Source organism: Salminus brasiliensis, chromosome 12, assembly GCF_030463535.1.
Source record: "Salminus brasiliensis chromosome 12, fSalBra1.hap2, whole genome shotgun sequence".
Taxonomy (NCBI): Eukaryota; Metazoa; Chordata; class Actinopteri; order Characiformes; family Bryconidae; genus Salminus; species Salminus brasiliensis.
The window spans coordinates 34,406,204-34,424,067 of record NC_132889.1 but is presented as its reverse complement, the minus strand read 5'-3'; the positions used below and the strand labels follow the sequence as shown (position 1 = coordinate 34,424,067).

At 43.4% G+C, this 17,864-nt stretch overlaps 2 protein-coding genes across 2 annotated transcripts in view; one reads left to right on the top strand and one right to left on the bottom strand.

Moving 5' to 3' along the window:
* The window catches only part of ezh1 (enhancer of zeste 1 polycomb repressive complex 2 subunit), a 291,439-nt gene that overhangs the window by 222,134 nt on the left and 51,441 nt on the right, over nt 1-17,864 (top strand). The window lies entirely within an intron of this gene.
* The window catches only part of ramp2 (receptor (G protein-coupled) activity modifying protein 2), a 12,842-nt gene continuing 297 nt past the window's right edge, over nt 5,320-17,864 (bottom strand). The window contains exons 2-6 of the mRNA XM_072693226.1: nt 15,869-15,933; nt 14,440-14,497; nt 9,214-9,240; nt 6,794-6,965; nt 5,320-6,701 (exon numbers count right to left, since the gene is read on the bottom strand). Coding sequence (XP_072549327.1) covers nt 6,452-6,701; nt 6,794-6,965; nt 9,214-9,240; nt 14,440-14,497; nt 15,869-15,933 — 572 coding nt within the window. The 3' untranslated portion in view covers nt 5,320-6,451. The remainder of the gene's footprint in view (nt 6,702-6,793; nt 6,966-9,213; nt 9,241-14,439; nt 14,498-15,868; nt 15,934-17,864) is intronic.

The window sequence follows — 17,864 nt, the reverse complement described above, 5'->3', positions numbered from 1 at the left end:
GCTGCGGAGCTCAAGCCATGTCTAAAGAAAACAGGGCATCACATTTACAAGTTTGGTATTTAGAGTGACACATTTGAATCCTGTTACACTGGTAGGACAGTGTAGTGTGGTTGTGCACTTGCTCAACTAAGGAATTGAACCCTAGTCTGTTAGTGACACCAGTGGTGTTGCCCACTACAACTACAGTTTTTTTTATACTGATTATGCCAAAAAAGAGGCTGTTTTCCATCCAGTGGCCCCTCATATGGTTGCCCTCCAGGGACCAGGCAGGATTAAACATGGGCCCCGTCTGGGTTGTCTAGATGGAACCCATGTTAAATTAGGGTGGACCGTAACTGTAAGACCCATTTAGGAAGCCCACTTGTACACCTCCACTTAGAGTCCATGCCCACCTGGAACCCACTTGGCCCACGCTCCACCTATGTGAGCCCCACATGAGCGTGTTTGCCTGGATTGCTTTAATATAGTAGTCCAACACTATACAGTAGGTGGCAGTAGTGTTGTATTAAAGACTCTGAGGAAGCTCACTGAGGGCTGTAGAATAGGTTGGAGGACAGAGGTCAGACTTCCTGAACAAAACTATGTGGAGGGTCAGGCAAAGGAATCTCCTAGCAAGTAGTGGACACAGTAGTGGACACTCAGCAGAGCCACGACACGGCATGCATACTGCACATAACATCCATGTCCCAAACTTTCATTATTCAAGGTAAATGCAGTTCTCTAGTTTCTAGGGCATCATTAGTAGTAAACTGTAAGGGCTGGGCATTTTATGGAATTTTACTCACCGCTTCCTGTCAGCCATTTCTGTTGCTAGGTTGGACAACTTTACACATTATCTAAAAAATGTAGCACAAATTTGGTTAACTTTGACATTTTATTTAATGTTTTTTTTGTTTGTTTGTTTTTGTTTTTTCATTTTTAACTTTTTTGACTGTAAAATATGAATATGAAAAACCATACTGGGTGTATTTCAGTGGGCTCTTTTGTTGTATAATTTTGTATATATGTTTTTTCATAGACTTGTATTTGAATTGAACTTGGGTGGATTTTATGCTCATTGTGTGAGCTGGTATATATATTCCTCAGTAAAACTAATTTATAAATATATAATAACTGTATATATATTTAGTGGTGTCAATCTATTTATTTTTAGTTTAATTGTGTTAATCACAACAATATTCTGTGATTAAGGAAGTATTCTAATTCTAGATTGCACGTCCTTGAATTTTTATATATATAGAAATATATGTATATATATATATATATATATATCATTTAATCTCATTTAATTTCATTTATATTTAATTTCATATATATTTCATTATCATCATATAACATCTTTTTCCCTTTTGGCACTAAAGTAGCATTGCTGTATTGTCTTAGTCCACCACCACTAGATGGCAGCAGGGTTGTTTACTCACTCTGAAGACGCTCACTGAGGTCTGGGGAGTGGGTTGGATCATGGAGGCCAGACTTGCACAACACTGTTGAGGCTCAGGTCAGGGAATCCCACTCTGTGAATCACAGTCTGACTGTAGTGTTTATTATAATGTCATCTTCTTTGACTTCACAAGCTCCAGAAAGTGTAAGGGAGTGAGCATCACGTCCCGGTGAGGTGAATCCAGCGAGGGATCCAGCCATGTTTGGGCCAGAGCCTGTACCCCTGCACTGACAGCCAGCCCTGTTGGCACCAGCGGAAGCCTGGAGCATCTGGCCAGCTGTGACTGGCTGGGTTGGTTGCGGTGTGAGGTGTGTCCTGTCCTGTGGGAGCTATGAACGTGACGCAGGATTGGGTGAGATCAGTGAAGGAAGGCGGAGCTGTGAGGATGACCTGACCTGGGTTGGGAGAGGAAAAGGAGGAGAAAGAGAGAGAGGGAGGAAAAAAGGGAGGGTGCCTACCCTCTGTTTCCCACCGTACCCTGCCAGACAGACACAGAAACCGTGTCCAGATGGTTGAATGTGTGAGAGATTTGATTGAAAGTCACGTTTCCATCTTCATGGCACAGTCATACATACATTCAGAAGTTTGGGCACCCCTGTTTAAACATATATGGAATTTGTATCTGCTGTATTTGACACATTGGTGGTGGGAAAGAAGGCCTAAAAAAAAGTCTTTTTGTAATTTTGTAAACTTACATTTTGGACTTTTTTATTTTTAGAAAACTTTAAAGGATGAATTTCAAGAGAAAACAAACATTTATTCACTTATTGAAATGAAAAGTTTTTGTAAAAGTAACGCCACAATGTACCCCGCCTCCATAGATCCATATACGAACACCAAGCTGCAAAAAAACAGTCCTTTACATTTTTTATTTGTTGTTTTTTCATGTTAAACAGGGTCTGACAAGCTTAACCCAACCACCCCATAATGCAAAATAGATAGGGAAACCTGTTGTGTTTGTTATTGAAAAAAATGATACTATAAATACAAAGACCTGGACCTGTCAGGAACTTGACCACATGAAGAACGATCATTTTAGGATGAAATTTACCACCCCGTCACATGTTATTGTGAATATGGCTTCCAGCTTTTTGGGGTTTTTTTTGTGTTTTATTTTACCCCCTATTACTTTTAATGCTCTATGAGGGTGAGGACTATGGGTATCCTGGCTACCCAGCTCTGATCCATCGGCCCAGCCAATTGTGTTCTCTCTGGTTCCAACTGCTGATGGCAGGCAGCAGGAATGGCGCCCATGTGTAAATAAAATTGACCATTTAGACCAAATTAAAGAGAATTTTATGCTTGAGGTTTTTTTTTTGTTTGTTTGTTTTTTGAAGGATGAACATATCTTTTATGTTGTGGATTTTAAAAAAAAATTGTTCTTGGTGAAAAGCTTGGAAGTGGCACTTGTTTCATAGACAGAAACATCCTGTTGTGTTCTATCAGGTAAAGAAAGCCTGTAGAATGACTTTGTAAAAGTTTTTTTGGTTCATATATCCAAACAAATATTTTAAGCTGACCCATGAGAGCCCTCCGGCCCTTGACTTCTAACACATTTCTTCACAGTGAAGAAAGGATTTATGCTTACTAAAAACTTTTTCAGGAATGAGCAGAAATCAGAAAAGCAGAAAAGAGGTTCTCTACTGACACTAATCTGACCAGGGAATCCACAACGCACAGGGCAGAGTCAGTCTTCATCATCATCGGAGACAGTGCTTTAGAAAAAAATCATCATTTAATTGTATGTTGAAGTGCTACGAGAGTAACAGTATAAAACTGGGTTCACAGATTGTTAAGCTCTGTAGGGCATGGCACAGCCCACTGCCATGACAGCACAGACCTACACCATTTTACTGAAAGCAGACACTTTCATCGTCATTCGATAAGCAAAAGTGCAAAGTACATAAAAAGAAATACAAGTAGAAGATGTTACAATTCCATTATACGAAGCATTAAAACGAGTGAGGCATGGACACATCTCATAGAGTCCTTTGTATGGTACTTCCAGGGTGTGGAGCAATGGCAGACTAGACTCAACCAAAGAAAGCAACAACTGTGTGTAGGTTGAGTAAGCTAGAGTGATCTGGCTCTCAAAGGCCCGATTCCCCAGCACAGAGACCAATGAGACACACCTAGCTCGAATCCTCTACATACTCCACTACTGCCTTAATTCTCCATCCGACTCTTAACCTGAGCCAGAGATTGTCTCCAGGATATCCCACCAACGTCACTGCCCTGTCATTAACAAATACAAATATCTTTGCTCCCAGAACCTTAGAACAGGGACATTTGGCGAGCTACTCGTCAGCATAACACTAAAGACTTGTTCAATACACACAATCCAATCTTTCTTTCACACCCATAGATAAACTAACAGACCTATGTTACTCAGTTGCTCCCTAAGAGAAAAAATCCACCCAGTCTTGTTCCATATTTGCCTCAACTGCCACAGCTCTGATGATAGATTCATAACCATCAGAACAAAACCTGGTTGAATAATGAATCCATGCATCTCAAACACTGCTGTTTTTACAGAACTGTAATACGAGCCAATACCAAATCCCTAAAACTGTGACATCACAGTCTTGACAGTTATTTTTACACCCTGAAAATTACATAGCGAAATACTAGCGAAAGCCCTAGTCAAAGCTGTGGCAGCAACTTCAGGAGAACATGGTGTTGTTGATACTAGAGAGCAGCACATCACCTCCAGACTCTGCAAGTTATGGGAATAAGGGTTGCAACAGGAACCAGGCCTTGGAAACACAGCTTTTCTTGTGCTAGCGTCTGCAGAAGGAGAGCTCAAAGACGGCGCATGACGAAGCAAAAGCCGGGAAATGAGCAAGTATCTGTGCTGGGCTTAAAGCAAGTGCCGTTTGCAACTGGACAACCTCGGCTCAACCAAATTGGAGAAAAACACACATCAAAAGGAAAAGCACCGGCTTATCCTAGGGAAGCAAGTGGGGGCAAGGCTAAAAGCTAACCAGCTACAATCTCTTCAGCTTGCAAACAGCACATCACGCTGAGAGGACAAAAAGAGAGGACAGCAGCTTGATCCGATAAAACTCGGGAATAGTTACAATGTTCTTGTAATGGCATTAAAACCTTGGCTATGCTACGTGGCTCCTGTGAGCTGTTGCAGTGCCAGCAGAGCAGCAAAGCTGAGCATATTTTTCTCACAAGCCCACTGTAAAAGGGCGATTACGTGTCATTGAGAGGCAAAATAACAGGGTGGTAAATAGGCTTGTTAACCAGCATCTGAGCGTCAATTCTGCCTCAACCAAAATCACATTCTTACTTAATTCTATATTCAAAAACACGGTAAAATACTCAATAAAGGCATTGTCTGGCACCTTGGGTGATGAATGGACCAATAGAAATGTCCTGAACCTATTGTCACTACTGTCACAGGAACAGACAACTGAGGCAAATATGAAAAAAAAAAAAATGAGTGGAAGACAATTCTCAGAGTCGTCAGATCTAGACATTTCCAGAGTCAGTGGCTATGACTCACGTCACAACAGAAATACACAGGAAGACATTTTCATGATCATATCTGAGCTAGCACAACAGCTATTGTCACTCGACTGACGTTCAAATGTATATTAAAATGCTGAAGAAGAAAAAAATTACAGTACATGGGTTGAGCTGTGTGAAACATGACAGGCAAAGCAAAGCAAGCAAACGTGTAAATTACACAAAGGGAAACTACAACACGTTAGCCTGACATTGCTTACATGATTACCAAACCGGATATACTGTACATCCATTTATCACTTTCTTCAGTTTGGCTCAAGACTAAGCAGAAGAAGCAGGAGGCTGGATTTTAGGACGAATTTGGATCCAGCTGGTTGGATTCGAGATGAGCATCCAATTTTTGTTCCTCATCTCGAATCCAACCAGCTGGATCCAAATTCGTCCTAAAATGCAGCCTCCTGCTTCTTCTGCTTAGTCTTAGGTTTTTGGGAGCAATGTCATCAAAGAACCACCTTTACCTGGATGATGTTAGCTGTTGTTTAGGCCTTCAGAGAAGATCTAATAACTTTATTTATTTTTACCCAATTTTTACCCCATTTTCTCCCCAATTTAGTTGAACCTATCAACCCACCCACTCACTAGGACTAGTACATGCCTCTGTCGATACATGTAAAGTCAGCCACTGCCTCTTTTGGAACTGCAGCCAACATGCTCTGAGGAACGCACCGGATCTCCAGCTACATCAGCCAAGAGATGCCTGTGCCGACCAGCATCGCAATGGGAGTGATGTGGGGACAGAGCCCCATCTACACACGCATGAGCAATTGTGCTCTCTGGGGCTCTGGCTGCTGTGGGCAAAACGCAGCATGACCCAGGATTTGAACTTACAATCCTCGGCCATAGTGTCAGCGGCTTATTCTGCTGGTTTTGGTTGGAAATAAAAGACTTACATTTCTTAAATGCCCTACAGGAATTAGGATTTCTTAGTATCCCAGGAGATACAGACAAGTGAACTATGGAACATTGGTTGGGTCCAAAGGTGGCAAATCCAGGTCCAGAAAGGCTAAGCTGCAGCAGAGCAATCCAGATAGGGGTGGCTTTCTACTTTCTGGACCTGTATTCGCCACATCTGGTTAGGCCTTCAGGGGTCTTCAGGAACTACCCACTACCCAGATGAGCCCCTGCCCCAATTTAACCACTTTTTCAATCTAACATCAGTTGCAAATTTCAGACGTTTTATCTAGAACAGTCTAAGCTAGTTCTTTTATATCATTGCCCCAAAGAACCCAGTATTTTTACATGTGAAGCTGACTGATGCATCTATTTGGAACTGAGATGTAATCCTGTCTCAGGCTAGCCTCCTTCCATATTTGGGTCCAGTATAATATACAGTAAGACCTTCCAGTCTACGGAAAAAAGTAAGAGAGCCCCAGCCTCCTCTGGAAAGGAAGAGATGCAGGTTCTTCTGAGCATTCCTGGTGCAGGAGGTTTAACCAGGGTGACAGATGGAGCGAATCCAGGAGGTCCCATTCATTAGGACCTTCTGTCCCCGTTTTTCGTCTTCAAAACCACAAGAACCACCATGGCTGGGATGAGGCATATAGGTGTCATGACGAGGGCGAAGACAACGTTGGGAGGAGGGTCCCTCAGTGTCTCTTCGGGGCATTCCTGGAAGTAGTTGGTGTGTATGTCCACAAAGATCTCTTCCACCAGCTTGTTGGGCCAGGGGATCAGCAGGCAGTCCGCTATATCCTCTGTACATTTCGTCAGCTTGTTGTAGGAACTGCAGAGATGCACAGAAAGAAAAGTGTAGTCTTGCATCAGTAACTGGTCTCATATCTCTCCTGGAGGTTGTATGATTTGATGCAAACTAACCTGTTCACTTTGTCCCATGTGCACCAGCTAGAGTTGTTCATGTCATTCATTTCTTTTACAAAATCCAGGGAACATAATGGGATGGTGAGAACCTCATAGCACTCAGTCTTTGGCATGTGGCTCTCAATGCAGATATCACAATAGTCCTTACAAATTCCACCCTGCCCACAGCCTAAAAGGACAGATGGAGGTGCTCAAAGTTAGGATTGTTGTACAGATGTTCAGAGCATAACTGTGAAATAACCAGTTCTTCATCAAGAAAGAGCTACACAGGCACTGAAGCTATGGTCAACGCCTGAAGATCCCCCTGCCTATCTGTTTCTGCCTTCCTATTGATTAAATTATTTATCCTGCTTCTGTTGGAGTAGCTGTCTCTACTGTCCAGGGAAGAAGGCTTTCTACTAGATTTTGGTGGAGCACTGCTGTGAGGATTTGATTGCATTCAGCAACAAGAGCGTTAGCTCTTGTTGACCTCAGCGTGAGGTCAGGATGCTGGATGATCATCATCACCAACCATGGAGCCCCAACCATCACTCCAGAGAACTCAGATCTTCCACTGCTCCACCCTATAACGCTAGGGGACTTCATACTCCTCAAGCCCATGCCTGGCATTAGGCAGCATGGTGCTAATAGGTTCATGTTTGTCTACTCCAGACAGTCCTATTCTACTGGCAGTGCGTCTCTACAGGGACTAGACAAGCTGTGCGTGTGTGCATTTGCACATCTGTGTCAGCAATGTGGGTTGTTTTCTAAACCTGAAGGTTAGAGAACTCCTCTAGCACACGCCTGATGAGTGAGTTTAAGTGGATCAGACACAGCAGTGCTGCTGGAGTGTTTAAACACTGTGTCTGTCTGTCCACTCACTGTCCACTCAATTAGACACTCCTACCGAGCTGCTCCACCCTGTAGATGAAGGTGCAGTCAGAGACAGAAGCTCTGTATCTGCTGCTGCACAGTTTGCATTGGTCATCCTCTAGTCCTTAATCAGTGCTCACAGGACGCTGCTGCCCACAGGACGCTGTTGCTGGCTGGACATTTCTGTTTTCTGGACATTTCTCAGTCCAGCAGCTCTGCTGTGTCTGATCCACTCATACCACCAGCTCAACACACACTACTAACTAACTCACCACCAGCACATCAGTCAGTGTCACTGCAGTGCTGAGTCTGCATGGACACAGATGGAGACAGTCTGGAGTTATAGAACTACACAGTGCTCCTGTATGGGAAGTAGAGCTGATATAGTGGACAGTGAGTATAGAAAAAAGGAAGTGAACTGGCTACAACTGCTGGTACATTTTGTAACCACAGCCCCTTGTGTGTGCATTACTCAGTAACTACAGGGACGTCTGTACAGACTGGTGGGGCTATTCTTCGCTAATCAAAGTTTGTAACAACACTATTGTCCCACCGGCGGACCATAGGCCGTCTAAAGGGGTTAAACTAGAAAAACTATTTATTAAATATATTTATTATAAAACTATTTATTAAAACCTGAATGAGAGATTCACTCAATATCGCAATAACAAATCTGACAAATCATGAATATACTGTTGGCCTATCCTCAACATTTTCTACAAAATAATGAGAGGAGAAGTTCGGCACTTCCCACTGCCTTCCATATGTTTCCCGTCAGGGGAAGTGACATCACTGATTCTGCAGGTCACATGTTTTTTATTAGAACTGTTTGCAGCTTTTATGCAATTTCTATAAGACATAATGGAGCAGACAAGAACAGTGGGACCAACATAAAATATATATTAGTGGTTACTGAAATTACAGGCTCTACATATTCACTGACTTTATAACTATATAATGTCAGTGATATAGATATAATATAAGTAAACCCCAAAAAAACTGAAGATTCAGTTGAACGTCTGAATCGGTAGGTGAAGAAAGTCAATAGTGTGTGTGGTAGGAGTTTTTGGTTAATATTTTGTGCCCCTCAGAACTCCACATTTACACTATAGGGCCGTAATAGTGACAATTTAATATAATAATAAATGTTTTTTGGGATTTTGGGATTAATGTACCACAAATTCTGTGTATACATTTTATAATAATTATATTAAATTGTCCCATGTCCAGGGAATAGAGTTCCCTCAATGTAAAATAACAATGTACAATGCCCCCCCCCCCCAAGTGCAATTAAGAGTCATTTACAATTACCTGTAAATAACCTGTAAATAATATTATTGCCTTTTTACCTTTATTATTTTTTTTGTGTACATAGTGGTAATTTATCTGAGTGTCTTGCTATCCTTTTTTGCTGTGACACCGAGAATTTCCCCCCTGTGGGACTAATAAAGGATTATATTATCTTATCTTATCTTATATATAAATATAGACACAGTGGGGCAGTATGGTGGGCCTCTCAAACCTCCACACTACAGGGCCTGTAACAGAGAGTAAGTAACACTTACGAAACGATGAGTCTTTAAAGCTGCCACCTAGAAAAGAAGAGACAGAAGTGTGAGAGAAAATGGTTACACCCACAGTCAGAATGGACAATGGAGGTTCACCCAACATTTGGTGGGCAAACGTTGGGTAAATGAATCACTGGGCAGCAACAGCAACAACTGTGACAACAGCCAATTACTCATCCTATAAACCCAACAACAAAGGACCAGACTGGCACTGGCACCAGCCTTTTTCCTACAGTGCATGTAGACTCAAACACAACTCAGCTGGACCTCCTGTCCAGGATCTGTGTGCATCTCCTCTCCTTTCTCCTACATTTTCATTCTGTTGTGTTGGTTCAGCTCCTGGCCTGCTCTACTGCCCCTCATGCCTCCCACTTTGGAGCTTCAGCACTTCGTTTCAGACCAAAAAGGATCCAAGAAGAGAAGAGCTGACTCTACAGAACGTCAGTTCCTATGCTGAACGGTGCTGGATGTAGTTAGAAGCTCCACTGGAGTTTGACTGAAAGCTTGGGAACTCGAGGAGCTAGTTACTTCCTCAAGCTGCTTTGACTCAGGTTCAGTACAAGACTTGATACAGTCTTGAATCTGACAATACTTTAAAATGGTGCTAGCTGCTCGACCCCACCTCTGCCGGATCTGTATCCACAGAGGGGGAACCTCAATCGTACTTACCCGAGAGGACACACAGCGACACCCCTAAAAAGATGAAGGATCCCCTCATAGCAGAGCGGAGCTCCACTCGGCTCGGGTCGAGCGGATTTTTTAAAGCCAGATGAAGCAACAGGAAGCGCAGATCCAGGTTAGCACATGGCAACTCGAGTTACACAGCAGATGTTTCAGAACAGGGGTTTTACCCTCACGCTCTCATCTCGTTCACTCTCTGTACCCCCCTTTCTCTCTCCTTCACTTTATTCTCTCTCTCTCTCTCTCTCTCAATTCTCTGTCTCTCTTTGTCTGGTCTCTTTCCTTCTCTCCTTCGTTCTTCCTCTCTCTCTTCCTCTCTATCTCCCTGAGGCACACTTCTGTTCTGAGGCGAGCACACCCTGACCAGACACACATGTGAAAATCCTTTAGCCTCTCTCTCTCTCTCTCTCTCTCTCACTCTCCCTCATGCTCTCTCCCCCCATTTTTTTCTCCCCCCACACTCCTATCCTCTCTTTCTCACAGGCTGCCGCCTCCCTAACACACTGCCTCTCTGATTTATTCAGCTTGCAGCTGTTGCCAAATAGGAAACATAAGTAGGCTAAACATTTAGGGCCGGGCGAGGAGACACATCTTGATGAAGCGGACAATGGAACAGCCTCAAAGGGACGTATAAAACGAACCAATGTCAAGAACTCGAACCCAAAGTCATCTAGCTGTGCGTAAAGAGCCTCAACACAACAGAGTGTTGTTTGAATTGTTTATTTTTTCCAGTGTTTCGTCACCTCAGACACACCCCTCAGCACGTCCCCCCCCATGTGTGAGAGCTACGGACTTCCGGCAGCTAAGATTGCACCTCCATAAAACGTGACATCTGATTGCCACCACACCTCCTCAAAGAATGGACACTCAGTGCTCGGAACAGTGTGGTAGACTCCTCAGGGGCTCCTTAAGGGGCTCATTGAGTACCGGTGTTCTGGGCCTAGACTTTTGGGTCTCACCGTTGACCCCCAGCAACTAACACTCAAGGTCTGTCATTACATCCAGCACCTATCAGCACAGGAACTGAAATAGTTTGGACTGTCCCCCATGGTGTCAATCTGCAACCAGAGTCTGCTCAGTAGAGACCGAATGTGGAGCCAGACTCGCCTACTCATTTGGTAGACCAAGCCTAAGTATCTCAGACCATCTTCATTGAGCTCACAGCGCAGAAGCCGAGCGGATTTCCTCCTGGATTTCCAGTTTGTCCGTTAAGTGGACGCTCCAACAGTAAAAGTGCAGAGCTCTTCCATGTAGCGAACAGAAAGGATGCCATGTGTGTCCTCCAGACGACTGGCCTCTTCCAGCCAAGGCTGTCAATCACTTCATTCCTAAGTGTATCCCCACCTTCTTACAATATAGCAGAGTAAGGGTTAGACTGATTTCTAGGGGGAATAAAAAGGGGCCAATATTAGCACAGAAAAAAAACTAACTGGATACACTGGACATGGTTGGAGTTCTGTCTTTGAAACATATGGGGATGGGCGGAGCTACATATTCTACTGCAACCAACCAGCCAGCAGAGTCGCTAGACCTGTGGTTGTTTCAGTTTAGAGAGAAGTTATTCTGTCCATCGACAGTCATTGACCTGTAATGAAGTGCTGAAGCTCCAAATTGAGTGGTGTGATTGACAGCAAAGCAGTCCAGGTGCTGGACCAGCACACCAGAATGAAAACAAACACAAACAGTCTGCTGAGGTCTGTTTGTCCTACATCTTTAGATGCTGATGTGGATGGTGCATAATACAGGGCGCACGATACTGCAAGGCAATCAGCTTCAGTCTCCTAAAAAGAAACTAAGGAAACTTTACTGTGCAGCAGGACAATAACCCATGCAAGTCCAGCACTCAGTCCAATCTAGAATCTGTGGCAGTATTGGAAAACTGCAGTCCACAAGATTTAGCCATCTAAGCTTTTATCACCTCCTTTTACAAGTATCCCAGAGTCTTTTAATTCATGTCTGATGGATTTTCAGGCAGTCTTCCTCTGGGAGAATCTTGGCTACTTGGCTTGGCTGCACTGTTTAGGTCAAGGAGGGCTGACTGTGAAGGCCGCAGCAAACCCTTCAGCTTGCAACTCTTGGGGTCGTTCATTGTGCATTTTGAGGATCATCATTATCCTCCTGTTAGAAGCTATCCTCTTGTCATCTTCAGCAGTTTGTTGCTTCCAGAATTTGCTGGTGTTTAACTGAACCCATTCATTCCTTGAAATGTTCCCTGTGCCACTGGCTGCAACGCATGCTCCAGCCACCCCAGTGCTTAACAGTTGGAGAGGCATGCTTTTCCTGAAATGCTGCACCCTTTTTCTTCAGACATGCCTTTGTTAATTGTGGTCAAAAGTTATATTCTAACTTCATCAGTCCACAGGAGTATTAGAGCTTGTTTAGATGTTTGTTTTGTGGTGAAGATGCAGGAAAGGTCTTATGGCTCTTCAATGAAAGTTATATATGTGTGTGGGTGTTGCTGCACAGTAGAGCAGTGCACCACCACTCCAGAGTCTGCTCAACTTGACCTCCACCTTTCCAGTTAACCACCATTTCCCGCGATTACATTATGAACCGAGGAACCAGCTACCTAATAAAATGCTTTGCTGTCATCTTATAGTCTTCTCCTGCTTTGTGGGCATTGTGTATCTTAATGTTCAGAGTGTTCAGAGACAGTAACTCAGAGGAGTCCATGGCTGATGATTGTTAGGACAAGGTTTAAGGGGTCTATTTGTCTCCTGGCCTTTCCTAATGCTCATCATAAACAAGCCATAGCCCCAACAAGCTAATTAAGGTCTGTGAGCTGGGGTACAAGTTGTCTGAGAGCTCAAATCCCAAAGTTTTGCATGATGCTAATTTCCTTTTTCCACTCGAAAATTGTAAAAAGCAAACGTCATACGCCAACGTTGTTAAACCCCCAAAATTCCTTGGTGGTTCCTGGCTTTTTTTTCCTTATCCCACATCAGGAACACAGTCCATGCATTAAAACCCCATCCCTGCTGTCCCTTATCTCAGCTCTTGCCATGGCCTGAAGCTTGTCTGGACAAGCTGTTTGTTTCAGACATGCCCCACCTCTCAGATGACCTTTCACCCCAAAACAAACACCATGCATAAGGCAGAAATCACTGTGTTGCCTCTGCAGTCAGCTGTGTAAGCTCCTGCTTTACCCCATTCTGAGGAAAACAGAGCCTCCGCAGCTGCTGCTGGGCTTCACTTAAACCCTCATTTTTTCATTATTAAGTGCTGAAATGAGCATCTTGACTGTAGTTGAATGTAATTTTGAGGGGATTTGTTGGGGTGAGTGGGGCACAAACTAACACAGGGTAACACACTCAGCGAACATTGTCCATGTAGGGCCTGTATGGGTAGCCTAACTGGGAACCAGAAAGATTTGGCCTCAGGTTGCACGTTGACCCTACATGGTTCCCCACCAGGGTCAGTGATTGGACAAGGAGGGGTTAAACATGGGCCACATCTGGGTTGTACACTGCACATGGGGCCTAGATGGGACCCATGTGGGATTAAGGTGGGCTGTAACTATGGGGCCCATTTGAGAATCCCAACTGGGTCCCAGTAACAACACATGTACACATCCACTCAGAGTCCATGCCCACCTGGAGCCCACCTGGCCCATCAGACCAGTACAGAGAGGAGTCTGTACATACACTATATGTCCAAAAGTTTGTGAACACCCTTTTAAATGAATGCATTCAGCTACTATAAGATGTACCCATTGCAGAGACACTGCACACAGCTTGTCTAATCCCTGTGCGGAAATACTGCCAATAGAATAGGACTCTCTGGAACTTGCCTAATGCCTAGCATGGCCTAGGGTGGTATAAAGTCCCCCAGCGTTTAGCTGTGGAGCAGTAGAACAGTGTTCTCTCGAAAGATGGTTGGTGCTTCATCCAATACTTTTGTAATGAATTGTTGGAGATCATCTAACATTCTGACCTCACTAATGCTTCAGTCAAATCCTCACAATGCTCCACCCAAAAAATCTTCCCTGGACAGTAAAGACAGTTACTTCAACAAAAGCAAGACATTCTCTTTGCAAAGCCTTGATTTTGGAAGAAACAATGAATGACTGCAGGTGTCCCAATACTTTTGTCCATATTGTGTATATTATACTTATTATAATATTTATTATTTTAAAGTGGTAATACCAAAATGTGTTCATTTGTGCTCTCATCCCCCCACTTTACTCAAGTATTACTGATATTGAGTGCATGTACTTGTGTAAAGTCACATTTTTACCTCCCTACATTTCCATTTAGGCTTTCAAAATATGCGTAAATTACGTGTCTCAAGAACCATTTAGCCGCTTTTACTTTAAAAACAGGGGTAAACATAAACACAGGCCTTCTCCTAGTGACTAGTGACTCTCCCTCTGCAGCATGTCAAACTGAAAGCCTGGGAAATTTGTCAGTAAGCTCGAATCAGCCCTAAAAATGTGCTATCACTCAGCCTGACGCAGCCGGCCTAGCGTGGGCGGAAGGCCTTGATCTTCTATCAGGCAAGGCCCTTATATTTTGACAGCTGTGCTGTTACAGGCTCTCTCACTTGTTGTGGTTAACGGTGTGGTTTGGACTCCTGGGAGGACGTGGGGTGTTGTCCTGACCTGGAGCGGAGAGAGGGAGGAAAAGCAGGTTATGTAAAAGTCACTGCATATCTTTACTCATATCTTTACTCATATCTTTACTCATATCCCTCATATTTTGTTATATTACATTTGATAATTTGCAGTGTCATATGTATATAGTTATATACGTAGTTATATATAATAATATATATATACATATATTGCAGTTTTTTTAAAGGTGCCATAGAATGCTTCGTGTGTTATTAGCTGTATACAAACAACACTGACCAGCCATAACATTAGTACCATTAGTACTTAATATTGAGTAGATCCCCCTTGTGCCTGATCTGACTCCACACAAGACCTCTGAAGGCACCCTGTAGCACCAAGACGTTAGCAGCAGATCCTATAAGTCCTGCAAATTGGAGGTGGGGCCCCCATGGATCGCATCACTGAGCCTTAGGTGCCCATGATCCTGTCACTGGTTCACCGCTTGTCCTTTCATGGACCACTTGTGGCGGGTATAGACCACTGCTTACCAGAAAACTCTCACAAGACCTGCCTAAAGTTTTAGAGATGCTCATGTGACGTTCAAGAACTGACGTCTTCACTCACTGTGCCACTGTGCTACATACCCTGTGACAGATGCCACTGTAGATGAAGATGATGAAGGCAATGTTTTTCATTTCACCTGGTACTAATGTTATGGCTGATCAGTGTAAATAGTAAGTGTATCACCTACTGAATGCTCAGATGCAAGCCTATTTACCACCCTGTTATTTCGCCTGATTTTTCTTTTATGGAGGACTTGAGACTGTACTCTATTCTTATTGGCTGGTTTATGTCACCATGATGGCTCACCGCCACATAGCCAAGCCTAGCCTAGCGTAGCATAGCTTTTAGAACTGTAACAAGAATTTTCTGTAATTAGTCCAGAGTCTTAACCGACAGTGTTGCTGTCATCTGTGGATTCTTTCTGTGCCCATTCAGTATGGTCTGTGGTTAGCTAGCCTAGGAGGTTAAGGTAGGGTCTGGTAGGGTTAGCTTTGGATCCTGCTAGCATCCATTCATTTCCTCCAGTAATCGAGTGCAGCCCTTCCGGCTCGACCCCTACAGCTGTTTCCTCCAGTCCTCACCGGTCAGCTAGTGTCTTTTTTGTTTAGCCTTTTTAGCCTCTTTTCTATATTCTCCTGAAGTAACCATTGCGTTTAGCAGTGGTCAAGACTGTGATGTAACAGTTTTGGGGGTTTGGAATCGGACCGTTTGGCAGCTTGTTTTGCTGTGTTTGAGGTTCTCAGCTTTTCATTTTTTATAAACCGAAATCTTATTATTCAGCTATGCCAAGCGTTTTCCATTATATGGCACCTTTAAAATGATAAATTTGACCAAAAGAAAAGAAGAGGATCTCACCGAACTGTCCCTCTGTCCATTTGGAACGAGAGCATGCAGTCCACCAAATGTCGGAACCATGAAGGCTATAAAAAGAGGAAACACAGGGTTACACTTACATACACACACCATGCACACACACACACACTCACAAATGTGTAATATGACATATTACTATATACACTACATGGGCAAAAGTATTGGGACGCCTGCTCCTACATTGTTTCTTCTGAAATCAAGCGTATCAAAAAGAGCTGATCCTGCTTTTGTTGAAGTAACTGTCTCTACTGTCCAGGAAAAAAAGGTTTTCTACTATATTTTGGAGGAACATTGCTGTGAAGATTTGATTGCATTCAATGACAAGAGCATTAGTGAGGTCAGGATGTTGGATAACACCACCCCACCTCATCATCCCCAACTCCCCAAATTCATCCCAAAAGTATTGGATGGAGCCCCAACCAACATTCCAGAGAACACAGTTCATATCAATCCGGGGGGGGGGGGGGGCTTTACACCCCCTAGCCCATACCTTAGACATGGTGCCAACAAGTTCATGTTGTTCATGCTTATCTGCTCCAGAGAGTGCTTTCCTATTGGACATATGTCTCTAGGCAAGCTTAGCAAGCTTAGTAACTTAAAGTAGCTGAATACATCCATTAGAAGGGGTGTCCACAAACCTTTGGACATATAGTGTATATATTGTACTGTACGAATTGGAATGAAAAAGCGGCTTATCTGGGCAGTAAGTGTTTATTTTGTCAGTAAAACACTAATATTAGAATAAACTACAGAAAGTGCTGGTGGTTCTCCATCCCTGTGTTCATCATTAGAACATCTCCAGAGTTCTCCTCATGGAGTCTAGTATTATTTAGAGTTCTCCTCAGATCAACACCTGGTTTGGTGGTAAATCAGGGCTTAATGATGGTAAATCAGGTGAGCTGCTGCTGCTGCTGCTGCTGATGGAGTTGAACACATCCTCCACGCTGTGCTGGCTGGACTGGGGGGCGTCCAGGAGAAACCTGGAGGACCCGAGCTCTGTTCTTCAGACTAGCTCCCCGACAAGATCTCACCACTTTCTTTCTTCAGAATGAGAAGCTCTTGTTGCATCTGTTCTGATGAGATCTGGAGCTTCTACAGTAAAGGCAATGCCTTTAAATAACATGCTTAGGTGCCTAAAACCCCTCCTCACAGTACCGTGTATATTGTTGCTGTCATGCAAAAACCTTGTATGTCCATTTTTGCTGTTTTTTTTTCACATCTTATGGTGAATAATCCAAAAGAAATGCTCCAGAATGACTCCAAATGTCTTTTTACACTAACCTCCAAGTTAGGAAACCTAAGTTCTAAACTAAATCTGTACACACACACACAAACACACATACACACACACACAGTCACATTTCGACCTCCTGGTCTTCACAGGGAGGAAGGGAGGAGAAGCAGAAAGATAAGTGGAGAGGGATGGTGGAGCATCCTCTCTTTGTCCACGGCAAATGGCCTTTGGCAGGCATTTCCTGAGCCCAGCAATTATTTCAGTCTTCAAGAACGCTTCCTTTCTCCATTAACCCAACGTGAAACATGCCAGAGGGGCTTCTGTGATGTCCAGCCCACGATTAGTCTGAAAAACAGCTTCCATGAGCTGCTGATGGGCCTCATACTGCAATGTTTAATGAAGTGTGGGTCCGTATTTGGGTCCAGACCTCAGTTCAGTACTCACACACTAGTTACTTTAGCAGGTACCTGGTAGCTATCGGACAGCACAGTAAAGAATTTACAGCAGTTACACAGAAAAAGCCCTAGGAATAATAATAAGGGTTCTTATATAGGCCCACCTTTAACATCCTCACTCTCTACACAGCTGTGTAAACTTAATCATTTGTACTGGTTGAATGGGAGGTCTATAATAAGATTAATAGCTGAATAATGAATAAAGCCTGGAAAAATCAGTACAAATTCGTTTTAATGAAAAATTAATATTTTCAGTTTCATTTCAGCCTCTATTTGTCTCTGTTAGTTT